This window comes from Phocoena phocoena, chromosome 8 (assembly GCF_963924675.1).
Source record: "Phocoena phocoena chromosome 8, mPhoPho1.1, whole genome shotgun sequence".
Classification (NCBI taxonomy): Eukaryota; Metazoa; Chordata; class Mammalia; order Artiodactyla; family Phocoenidae; genus Phocoena; species Phocoena phocoena.
This window is the reverse complement of record NC_089226.1, coordinates 84,580,679-84,594,054: the sequence shown is the minus strand read 5'-3', so window position 1 is coordinate 84,594,054 and position 13,376 is coordinate 84,580,679. Positions and strand designations below refer to the sequence as shown.

General features: G+C 43.3%; 1 protein-coding gene across 4 annotated transcripts in view; it reads right to left on the bottom strand.

Annotated features, from left to right (window-relative positions):
* QSER1 (glutamine and serine rich 1) overlaps positions 1 to 12,442 on the bottom strand; it is a 79,100-nt gene extending 66,658 nt beyond the window's left edge. For all 4 annotated transcript variants that reach the window (XM_065881996.1, XM_065881998.1, XM_065881997.1 and 1 more), the window contains exon 1: positions 12,255 to 12,442. In XM_065881996.1, the coding sequence (XP_065738068.1) occupies positions 12,255 to 12,442 (188 nt within the window). The remainder of the gene's footprint in view (positions 1 to 12,254) is intronic.
* Positions 12,443 to 13,376: the final 934 nt, after the last annotated feature.

Here is a 13,376-nt window from a genome sequence, read left to right as displayed (position 1 = left end):
TAGAGAAAATCAACTTCTAAGTGGCTAATTTGTGTTCTAGATTTGTTGTTGGTCCACAACAAAGGTTAATGCAGAGGAAGAAATTATAATGAACATTAGAGAAAAGGTATATATTCTGAAACAACAGTTAAAGATTTCATAAAATGTTATTCAAGTGCCATAATTTACAAGCTGAAGTACCTTAAAATTTCTTAATAAACATGTCCGTTAAGCGTGAATAACAGACATACTCATTCCAAAGTATACTTTAGGAGGAGGATGCTAAAATGTCCATAAAAAGGTGCACAATACATAAATGTTAATTAGCTGATACTACGTTAGCTGTTAATAGCAAGTTTGGAACCATCATCTTCTATGCCATATTAAAATCCGGGAAGTTAAAGAGGATCATATTCAGCCCAAACTTGCTCTTGTTAAAAATGAAAAAAGTAATACAAAGATATTAACTAATAGCAAAAGACCATCTCTAGTTGTTTTTTGTACAGCCACAGTTCTACTTTAATCCCATCCTTCCAAATGGTTCACTTTTATTTTGGCACTATACCACTAGACCTTTTCTGGCTCTAGCCAAATCAAACTCTGACTTCAATAGTTTACTGTCTGTTTAAGTGGGGATAGTGTCAGCTGTTTTTACCAGATCAATATTCATTTTTACAGTCTGCTCAATATGAGATATGTTTTAAAATGTTAAGCCATCTAATTTAAGCAGATCCAAGCAAAAGTACTTTAGCTTATCCACATTTTTGCGTTTGCCAAGCTTCATTGGGTCAGACAAATCTGGTCTCAAGTTATTTAAATAAGATCAGTGATCACACAGTAATGAGAATGATGGCATTAAATCATATGAAAATTTCCTTATTTTATGTTGTTATATCCCATAAATGCCTACAGGCTTACCATCAAAGGTTAGGCTACATGGTCAGGATCCCTAAAGAACCTTAAACTTATGGAGGGCAAATTTAAACTCTGAAATATTAGATACTAAGTCAAAGCATAATATACTCTAGTATTAAATATATTCTTTATTAAAATCAGTATCTATTGAAGACTATTATGTGACAGATATATTGGGGAGGGGGAAGGTGGGAGGGGAGGACTAAGCAGCTCAAGTTGGATTGTTAAGAAACACCCAAGGGTTAATGGACAGGGACCAACAATAAAAAAGAGTAAAGAAATTTTTAATATCAAGGACTGATAAGTGCTATGAAGAAACTTAAAGCAGGGTACTAGGCAACACAATGATAAAGCAGGGTATTGATGGGGGCAGGGGTACTAAGGAGAGGCCTCTCTAACAATGTGGCACTTTGAACTGAACGCAGTGAGCGAGAAAGCCATGTAGATAATCAGAGGGAAGAGTGGTCCTAGTAGAGGAAATCGCTCAAAGACCTGGAGATAAGAGCATTCCCGCTGCTGTTCAAGAAACAATGGGAAAATGGCCTGTTTCACTCAGAGATAAAAGAGACAGAGGGCAAGGGAGAATCTGTGGTCATGATTCTAGAAAAAAATGAAAGAAAAATGAGTGGATATGCTAAAACCAGATCCATGTCCTCCCATTTACCTCTTCACATAATATCTTCACACATTTTCTAACACAGCTGGCACGATGATTAACAAATACTTACTACTGATCAAAAAGAAAAAGAAAAACTGATTGCAAAAAGGCCCAGGCTGGAAAACGCCTAGTGAAAATTCAGAAACTGTGTGTTGGTAGCAGCCTGGTAACAAGTTATCTAGCATGTTCCTAAAATTTAAAACTGCAGTAGCAGCAACAAAGCATAAACAGTTAACAAAGAAGTAAGATTTTTTGTAAGCAAGTTTAGCAAAAGAGCAGGCAATATGTTTCTAAACAAAACCTGCAGTCTCATTTGAATCACTGGAAAAAAAAATTCTCTTATTGAAGATTACCACCATCAAATCTTTGTTCAAATATCACTATTTCAATTAGCCTGCTATTTAAATCAACAACGCCTCCCCCATCCACCTTCCATTCTTCGTAAGCCTGTGTTTTCTCATGTCACCTACCAACATACTAGATAATTCACAAAGTTATGTTTATTATTTATCATCTGTCTCACTCCACATACCCAGTTTAAATTCCACCAGGGCAGGGATCTTGGTTTTGTTCGCTGATGTATTCCAAGCTCCCAAAGCACTGTTTAATATATGAGAGGTGCTCAGGAAACATCTCTAAAACTCCCATACCTTATGGCAACCATTCAAACTGGTGTAAGCCCATGTTCCCCAGTTTTCTCCAAAAACTTTTAGTCAAAGTATGCTCTGGGAAAATAATTCTAATTTTTAAATTGAGAAAGTACAACCTTCCAGCACAAACACCCAAGAGACCCAACATCTTTTTTCCCCCCAACACCCTTCTTAAAAGTCTCCCATCACGGGGCTTCCCTGGTGGTGCAGTGGTTGGGAGTCCGCCTGCCGATGCGGGGGACGCGGGTTTGTGCCCCGGTCTGGGAGGATCTCGTATGCCACGAAGTGGCTGGGCCTGTGGGCCGTGGCCACTGGGCCTGCGCGTCTGGAGCCTGTGCTCCGTGACAGGAGAGGCCACAGCGGTGAGAGGCCCGCGTACCGGGGGGTGGAGGGGGGGGGAGTCTCCCATCACGAATGCCTTTGACTTTTTTCATCTGCCAATTCTACTTCATTCTAAATCCCCACAGCCAAAAGTTTTCCCCGAGAGCCAGGACACTGACTGTCTCTGAAGTCACACTTCATGGGTTCAAATCCTGCCTCTGCCACTGACTAGCAGTGACCTTGAACATGTAACAGCTCTCGGTTTCAGTTTACTTGTCTGTGAACTGGCTAACACTACCCATCTCACAGAGTTGTGAGAATTAAATGAGATAATGCATGTAATATTAGACCAGTGCATGGCACATGGTAGGCATTCAGGATCTGCTAGTTATCACTAACAGCTAAGGCTCAGGTCTCAGCCCTCTACCCTTCCTTCCCAGAAACCTTAACCTCTGAGATTCCACCGTTGTCTCTATACAAATGTCTATTCAGACTCCCTAAATTCGCCTTTCTGGTCTTGTCAGCTGAGGACAAATACTTTAAAGAATATACAAGTGTTATAAAAGAAAACTTGGTGGGGCTACTTAGATTTGGCAGTAAGGGAAGACCTTTATGAAAAGATGATTTTTAAGCAGACATAAAAAGGGCAAAAAGAGGGTGATAAGATGACAAACAGCATTAGCATCACCTAAGAACTAGTTAGAAATGCAAATTATTGGGCTCTGCCTCAGACCTACTAATTCAGAAACTCTGGAGTTAGACCCAGCAACCTGTGTTTCAACAAGCCTTCTGGGTGATTCTGAAGGACTCTTAAATTTGACAACCACTGATCTAGGGTTAGATTGTGTCAGAGAAGGGAATTACCAGACTTGTTTTAGCCTTAGGACATCTGCACGCGCTCTTTCCTCACATTTCAGGGAAATGCTACTTCTTCAAGCAGGAAATTTTCTCGTTTGTCTACTTTCTGACTCCCACTCCCCGCAAGAAAGTAAACTCCACAACAACAGATGTTGTCTATCTTAATTACCATCGAATCCCCAATGCCTAGAGGAGGTACATGGAATATCTGTTGACCAAAATGAGTGCACATTTTAGGTATTTTTCTTCACTGCATCATTCTCCAGTCACCAGAAAAAGGTCAACAATATTTCCCTTGTTCTTACTTTTTAACTTGTACCCTTGTCAACAATCTCAGGCAATTTGATCTTTAATGTCTCTCACATCCATTCCTTCCTTTCTATACCAGTATCACCACCAGTCTCCTATCCCCTCTGTGATGATTATTTTACGTGTCACCTTGATTGGCCATGGGAAGCCCAGATTAACCACTGTTTCCGGGTGTGCCTGTGAGAGCCTGTGAGAGCGTTTCTGGATGAGTTAGCATTTGAATCAGTGAAGTCAGTAAAACAGACTGCCCTCCCCAGTGTGGGCCAGCATCATCCAATCCATGGAGAGGCTGGAGGAATCTGTCCTCTTTTGCCTGTCTCACAGTTTGAGCTGCGACACCTCATCTCATTTTCTCCTGCCCCTGGACTAGGATTTACATCATGAGCTCCCCTGGTTCTCAAGTCTTTACAACTCAGACTGAATTACACCACAGGCTTCCCTGGTTTCAAGGCTGCAGAGAGCAGACACATTTATATTATATATCCCCTATTGGCTGTGCTTCTCTGGAGAACCCTCACACCACCTCCCTCCTGTCTGGTCTGATGAACTGCCTCTCATTTGGTGTCCTGTTTTCTACCTCTGCCAATTTTAATCCATTCTGTACTTGACTGCCAAATTAATCTTATTAAAACACTTTTCTTGCTAATATCATCATCGTCATCATCACCACCATTCTTCTCAAAAACGTGAATTTCAAAGCTCCCTACTGAGCTGTAGAGACTGAACTCCATGGCCTGTCATCAAAAGTCCTCCAAAATCTAGTACTGATACCCTGTTCAAGAGTATTACTCTGGTGACCTCCCCAATGAAACACACCTTTGTGTAGTCTCCCTCCCATAACTCTTCACCAGGCCCAGGACTGCTTTGACCAGCAGACTGCGCCAGAAGTGATGCTGTGCCAGTTCAAGAACCAGCCCTAACCAGTCCAGCAGATTCCACTTCCTCTCTCTTTGGAACACCTGCTCTTGGAAGCTCCCTCTTTCTGCTAATACTTTATTCCATTTACTCAACGTTAACAATAATTCAGATCAGTTTGTATGCAATACACCTGAAAAATGCTTCCTTGATCCCCTTGAACTCGATTATAATTTTTCCTTCGAAGCCCCCAAACATTTTCATACTTCTTAAAAAGAAACAAATCTTCTGCCTAGTACTATAGTTATTTCATTTATTCACTGAATGCTTAACAGGCACTTACAACGTGCCAGACATTGTTCTACGTGCTGACAATATCGCTAATATTCTATTTTTTAATTAATTAATTTAAATTTTTGGCTGCATTGGGTCTTCATTGCTGCACGCCGGCTTTCTCTAGTTGCAACGAGCAAGGGCTACTCTTCGTTGCGGTGCGTGGGCTTCTCACTGCAGTGGCTTCTCTTGTTGCGGAGCACGGGCGCTAGGTGCACAGGCTTCAGTAGTTGTGGCACGCAGGCTCAGCAGTTGTGGCTCGTGGGCTCTAGAGTGCAGGCTCAGTAGTTGTGGCACGAGGGCTCAGCTGCTCCACGGCATGTGGATCTTCCAGGACCAGAGCTCAAACCCATGTCCCCTGCACTGGCAGGTGGATTCTTAACCACTGCGCCACCAGGGAAGTCCCAATATTGCTAATAGTCTATACGCTATTCTATATGCTAGACACCATTCTGAACACTTTTCTGTGTTCTCATTTAATCTTCAAAAAAGCTTCCTCCTTTCACACAGGGAACTTCAGGCACAGGGAAATTAAGAAACTTGTTTAAGATCATACTGCAAGTGTTGGAGTCAAAATATAATCCCCCCAAATTCTGACTTCAGAGCTTATGCCATCAACCATTTCTCTAAACTGCCTTCTACAGATGTGAACAAGACAGCTTCCTGTTCTCATGGAATATGCATTCTATTAGTAGTGGTTAGTGGTAATGGGGAAAGGGTAGTGATAAATTATACATATAAATCTATAAAATTACTTCAGAGAGTGATAACGCTATGAAGAAAATAAAACTCTGTGCTGTAATACAGTGACGAGAAGTTACTCTAGATAGGGCAGCCAGAGAATGCCTTGCTGAGGAGGTAACATGTAGGAGAAGACCTAAATGTCCAGAAGAAGCAGCAAAGCAAAGACCTGTAAAGGAAGTTCAGATAAAAAGAACAACTACTGCAAAATTCCTAAGACACAAATATCTCAGCATGTTTCAGGAACAGAAATAAGGCCCATGTGGCTAAAGGATGGTGGTGGGAGCGGAATGATGAGGTTGGAGAATTAGCCAAGGCCTTGTAGGCCATGATAAGGACTTTGTATTTTCCTCTGAGTAACACTAGGAGGTTTTAGGAGGGTAATGACATTATTTGATTTATATTTTGAAATGTTAACTCTGGCTGATGCACGTTTAATAAACTCTAGAAAGGCTAAAGTAGAAACAAGGAAAGCAAGAAACAAGGAGGCAACTGCAATTGTCCATGTGGGAAATTATATATATGGAGATCAAACCAACAGGATTTACTGAGGGACTGGATATGGGAGGAGAGAAATGAATCATAGATGGCTCCAAACTCAGGCATGAGCTACAAAGTAGACGGTAGTATTATTTACTGAGGTAGGGAAGATGAAAGGAGGACTTGGTTGGGGGGTTAGGGTGATAATCATGTTTTGGACATATTATGTTTTAAATACTTATTCAATATCCAAATGGAGATGACAGGAAGATACCTAGATATGAATCTAGAGATATAAATTTGAAAATCTTTTAATATATATGGCAACTTCACCGAGGGTGAGTTGAAAGAGAAGAAAAAGGATGGAGCTCCAAGTGTCACTTGTTGAAGGGCACTCCAACATTTAGAAGACAAGTAGAGAGGCAGCAAGTATATCATCCTGTCACCCTTCTGGATTACAAGTTTTGTTGTTGTTTTTTTTAAATTGAAGTATAGTTGATGTACAATATTGTATTACACCTATATGTTACAGGTGTATAATATACTGTTTCACAATTTTTAAAGGTTACACTCCATCTATTGGATCACAAGTTCTTTCAGAGGCAGGACAGTGTCTCTTTCATCTTTATGGTACCCTGTAGAACTTAGCTTAGTAACAGAAACTCAGAGATGCTCAGTACATTCTAATGAGTGAATGAATGTTTGCCATTTGATTTCTCAAGCTTTCACTGAAGAAATATAATACTTGATAAAGGCAACAGTGCCTTGTATATAGTGGACACTCAAATATTTGTTTAATGAATGAAAGAAAAATCCTGGACTGTGTTTTGCTATACACATTTTAGTACTCAAATTGTCCCAGAGAGCATGGCAAGGAAAGGCAGCAAGCAAGCAGCAGCCTACATCTCCATACTTCCAACCAAGGACAATCACAAATGCCCTAAACCCTACATCCTGGTCCCTCCTACAGGGTAGCGGGGGAAGATGGGGAATGGTACTAGAGACTGCAGCAAGGAAAAGAAGGGCTTTCAATTCCCACACTAAAGCAGAGTTCTGGCTTTCATGTCATAAATATGTATTAAGCACCTATTATGTGCCAGACACTAAAGTATCAGGTATACAGCAGCAGGCAAAACAGATAGTGTCCTTCAAAGAACTTCCATTCTAAAGAGGAAGGTATCTATTACATAAATAGCATATAAGTATGTAGTTATATTTCTAAGAATTTTGTGGAAGCACAGTAAACATATACCATTGCTCAAAGTAACAGGGGGCCGAGGGTGAAAGGCAGGAGGTTTCTAACAGGAAATACCTTAAGAAGTCAGGTTGGGAGGTAGGGAAGGGGTGAGAATTAGTTAGGTGGAGGTAACAGCACGTATCAGGGTTTTAAGGTAGAAAGGAATTTAGGATGATCCAAGGAATTTTACATTGGCCAGTAAATGCAGGGCCATACACAACACATTCCAGATTTTTAAAAACTTGACCTTAAGGTGTAGGAGTAGCAATGGAAAGGTTTCAAGCAAAGGAGCAACACGATCAAACTGGTAGATCTGTGTTTTTAAAACTCACTCTGAATGCTATGAAGAGAGTGAATTGAAGGGGGGGGAGGAAGAGGGAGGGACTGGGAATTTGGGGTTGGTAGATGAAAAATATTACATTTAGAATGGATAAACAATAAGGTCCTACTGTAAAGCACAAGGAACTATATCCAATTCATATTTTAAAAACCAATATATATATATGTGTAGAACTGAGTCACCTTGCTGTACAGCAGAGATTGCTACAACTTTGTAAATCAACTCGACGTCAATAAAAAAATAAAGAATAAAAAAATAAAACAATGAATTGAAGGAAGGAAAGAAAAGGTTTAAGATTACTTAGTTATCCAAGTGAAAAATAATGGCTTGGATCAGGGTGGAGCAGTAGAAACAGACAGTAGACAATTTCAAGATATATTTAAGAGATAAAAAAAAATAGCAAGGCTTGGTGACTGAGCACACCCAACTCTCAGGTTGTGGCCTGAGAAGCTAGGTGGACAGAGGCGCGACTTACTGAGAAAGGACTCACTAGACAAGCAGAGGTCGGGTGGATGGGGAAAGTATGAGTTCACCACTAATGATTCTCGCTATACACCCAAGTAAAAGCTCAAAGAGGTAGATGGATACGCGATTAGGTGCTCAGAAGAGGTCTGGGCTTTAGACACATATATGGGCATCTCCAGAGATGGTATTTAAAGTAACGGGCATGGATGTGATATCCTCAGGAGAAAGCACAGAATGGACAAGAAATCCTATCAATCCCAAGCCCCAAGGAAACAACATGTGGAGATAGAAGAGTAAGAACTAGTGAAGAAGAGGAAAAAGCAGTGGGCCAGGAAGGAGGAAAACCACAATAGACAGTGCTATGGAAGTGAAAGGAAGCATGTTTCAATCAGGAAAACAAACGGACAGTGGTGATAAAGAACACTGAAATAAGGATATTAATGACGGTTAGGTTTCCAGGCCAGTTACAAAAGGTCATTAGCCCATTACATAGGTAGATTACAGCATTAGACTATCTTACCATGATGTAGTGCAGTACAGTAATGAAACATGCAGGCTTTAGATCCACAATGCCCAGGTTTAAATCCCAGCTCCACTACTTACTTGCTATGTGGGTCTAAGTTTATTAATGTCACAATGCCTCAGTTTCCAATTCTTAAAGGAGAAGGTAAAAATAATACCTACCTCAAAAGACTACTGTGAGGATTAAATAAACTAGTGTGGGTGTTTATCACTTAAAACAGTAGCTAGCACAAATTAGTTGTCAGTAAATGATAGCTACTATTACAACATTGTTTTTATGGGAAAATCCTTTCTGAACAACAGAAGTTGATAATCTTTCACAAATTTGGGATTGTCTCTACTCCTTATAAATTGTGATCTTACAGGTCTCATTACAAAAGCCTTGAGGGAAACGTTAGATTTAAAACTTACTCAAAAAGTCCTCAATATAGTAGCTGACCATTTTTAGAGAAGGTAATCATTGTTTTCTTTTACAGAAGGGTACCTCTCACACTCACTGCATTCATACTATAATCAGAAAGAACTTATGTATTAGGAAATTTTAAAAAATGGTGGCAAAAAAAAAAAGGCTGTTTCAAGTCAAAAAGGCAAAAAACAAATATAATTCTATTTTAAAACAACATTTCCATTTAGTCACTTTCTGGTGTGACTAAGCACAACATGTATCATCACCATGATGAAACAGTCTGTCTCTTCCTGTTCTGTACAAGATACAAATGTCAGGGAGAGAAAAGGTGCAGGTCTGTAGCTTTCTGATGATCATCTTATTTCCAAAAGCATGGAGAGGTATTTATAGTATTTAAACTAGCCCCATAAAGAGTATTTCCAACCACATGGTGATAGGCAAAGATATGCTCATTTGGTCCCTGAAACTGAGAAGATCCCAAATAAATGGAGATATATCAATATATGACCAGGTCCCATCTCTGAACTTCCATATACGTACTAAGCACTATTTTAGAAACATTCAGAAATCTCTCTATACACTCTATTTAAGGTATCAATAAAATGCTTGAGTTTTCCCATTAGCGCTTTATTTTTCAATTGTTAAAACAATGGAAATACCTAATACCTTATGGAGCTGTTATACCAAAAAATTGTTTACTATGCTGTTTCCTACCAACTGATGAAAATGTTTCATTTCAGGACCAAGTAAAGACATAAGGTAGGATGTAAGATCCCACGTCTGTAACAACTGAATGTCATTACCATCTGTTAGCTTCTGAATAGGTTACTGGAAACAAGGTGAGAGGCTAACTCCTTATGGTTAAGTATCCATACTACGTCATCAAAACTAGTATTCATTTCCACCTTCAAGAAAAACTGCCAAAAGGGGGAACAAAAATATTCAACTGATACACAAATTATGAAACAGCTTTTTTAAATGTTACAAAAATATGAGTAGGCTCCTGAAAGCACAGAATACTTAAAGGGCATATTTCAGATTCAGTATTTTTTATAGAACTGAAATGAGCGAGGACATCACAGTTTGAGGAATAAAATGAGGTACAATTAAGAAGTGTGTGTAGCCCTGTACAGATGGCCTGATCCTAACACAAGATGTTAACAAAGCAAGTTGATGGGGGAGGGGGAAAGCCTGCATTTTCTATGCTATAATTTAGCTAACTCCACCCCCAAAATATATTTTAAGAGGGGAGGGGCTTAGCAGTTAAGAATCAGTAATTTCCAATAAACAGAAAATAAATCCCTTTTAGATTATGTGTTCCAAATAAATCTACTTACTGTTTTCAAATGTGTTTGGGAAGTCATTCTTTGTTACTTTGATAAATAACATTTGGAAAATATGACAAGTAGATTTTAGTTTCTTGACTCAGAAGTATTCTGCTAAAAGAAATAACAGAAATAACTAGATAGCATTTGTTTCATGTACCTAATAAAACAGTTGTCATTTAAAACATAAAATATGCTGCACAAATACCTATCACTGCTGTTCCCTGAAGAGAAAGTAATTTTAATTTGTAAATTATGGTATTTGATGCAAAACCTACTTAAAAAATGATAGTCAAATTACCACCAAAAAAACAAAAAAAGGGAAAAGTGCCATACATTTTTCATAAAACTCCTTAAAATGTCTTAACTGTACATAATACAAAGTTATGACTATTTCTGAAAAGTCTCAGCATTTACGTATTTAGCTCCAAATTGGCACATCACATTATTTTTTTAACCCCATCTCTTTTAAACAAAGGACCTAAAATCTTCTAAGAAAGCATACTTCCCTTTTCTTGAACAAATTTTTTCTCATTCTCTCACAATCACCCCAAGGTACTATCTAAGACAAAGACCAGCTACTCTTCGCACATATTTTCCAAATCATGAACGTGGAACTTTTATAAAAACAAAGAAGATAACCTAGAATACTGTAATATATAAAGTAAAAAAAAAAGTTCACTTCTGTTGTGACAATAATAAAGAAATCTGATGAGATCATAAAACCACGAAGCTTCCTGTTGGTAGCTGAGGATGAAGTCATTAGCAACCCAGGATTCCCTGGTCCTTGTAATCAGAAGCTGCACCTACCAGATTCTTCATTGTTCGGCAGAGGTGTCTTTAAAACACCCCGCTCCCGAATGGTCCAAACCAAACCACGCCTTCCAGTTATCATTCAAATGGACCGTTTCACGTTTCACAGTGTGGCACTACTACACATTTCCCGCGAGCTTAAATATCTAGTAAGAGTCAACATTTTAGATTCCCTTGGTCATGCTGGAGCAAAGATGAACTCTTGAACCCCACGCTACATAATGAACCGGGGCTTCAGAAACCGAGATGGAGAAGCATGCTTCTGTTCTTCAACCTTTATGGCCTTCACCGACCGCCCCTCACCTCCAATTTCTTCCCAACTTTAGTCACCCCAAGGCAAAGAGAGATTCCATACTTCCTGCTGTTGTTAAAAGAGGAGGACACCCAAGAGTAACTTTGAACCTGTATACGAGAAATAGCTTCATCTTGGCCACCACTGCAAACATATGTCACCCAGCCACGGCGCAGCGTTCGCGCCCCAACGGGCCCCCTCCTAGGGCCCACGCCCCCGGGATTCTCCCGCAGCACAGCCCTCCCGGGTCCCCCAATGTCAGGGACGCAGCTCCGCGCCTCTTCCTCTCCCGCCTCCCCCGCCCTCACACTCACCGCCGGGGCCCCCAAGACCACATTGTCGGTTCCAATACAATGGAATGTCACTGCCCCGAACCCCTCAGCGCCCCCCTCGTACCCCCAGAACCAGTCCCGAGTCTCCCTGATCGCCGAGTTCAGCCACGAACCCAAACTTCACCATGTGAGAGCCCGGACCCCGGAGGTGACGGGGACCCACGACTCCCGCCCAACCCTCCGTTTTACCCACGGTCCCCGACCAGCCCTGGCTGCGAGTCCCGCACTGGGCGCCCGCACCCACCCCGAGACCACCCCACAGGAGTCCTCAGCCGTCTCTCCCGGCCAGGGCTAGGGCGAAGAGACGAGCGGAGGGCTCCCAGCCGGCCCGGACCCCTGGGCGGGGCTGCACAGGGGCGAAGGCCCCAAACGCATCCCTGGCCTTTCCTGGCTCACCACGACCCCGCCGCCCACCCTCCCTACCTGGCCTTGAGGCTGGGGCTGCTGCCGCTGCTGCAGCTGCTGCTGGAGGCGGCGGCGGCCGCCGCGGCTCGGGGTTCGTAGGCCCAGGCGGGGGCGGGGGGTTGTGCGGTGGCGTTGGCGGGGGCGGCGGGGGGTGCGGGCGGCGGCGGGGGGTCGGCGAAGCCGGAGGTCGCGTAGTTCCTGTCCATCGTGGGGGTTGCGTAGGGAGGGCGGGCAGCAGCGGGGGCTCCTCTAGGGCGCAGCGAGAGGGGGGCGGGAGGGGAGGGAGGGGGCGGGGGGAGGAAGAGGAGGAGGAGGAGGCGGCGGCGGCGGCGGAGGGAGCTGGCCCCCTCACATGGCCCCGGCGGGCGGACGGGTGAAGGGCGCGCTGGCCGGTTTGTGTCGGGGAAACCCGAGCCGCGGTGCGCGGCGAGGCCCCAGCTGGGCGTCAGAGAAGCGGCGGCATCCGCAGCCGGGACTCACGGCAGCGGCGGCGGTCGCTGCGCCCCATGTTGGTGGATTTCCCAGGATGCACCTCCCGCCCCCCTCCGCCCCGCGGCCTCGCCCCGCCTCCCTTCGGCGCCCCGCGCCCGCGGCTCGCGGGCCAGGCGGGCGGCCCGTGAGGCCTCCGCCGCCACCGCCGCCTCTGGAAGGCCAGCCGGGGCGGAGAAGGCTTGAGGCCTGTCCGGCCCAGCCGGCTCCGGGAACGTGGAGGGGCACCCGCCAGCCCTAGCCCAACGGGCCGCGGACTTCCCGCCCTCGTCTGCTCCAAGGGGAGCTGTCCGCGCTCGCCGCGCCCCGCGTGGGAAGGGGCCGCGCCTGCCGTTAGTCCTCGCGAGGGAGGGGAAGTTGAACGGAAACCCAGCGCAGGGTGCTACAGAGGGGGAGGCTTGTCAGCGCTTTGCCTGGAGTTCGTTATTTGACCCTTCGAGTTATTTTGAGCGACACAAATACTCAGTTCCCACATCGCGATTCCTTTCTCTGCTCCTCGTCCCAAACCAGAAACAGCTGAGCGGGCTGTTTTACAGTTCCGTTTACTCCCTTCCTGCCCAAAGCTTGGTGGGCTAGAGGACCCTTTTCCTGCTGTTAGGGGAGATTTACATTCAAAAAGATTCCAATTCAAACGTATTATTTTCCAATCCT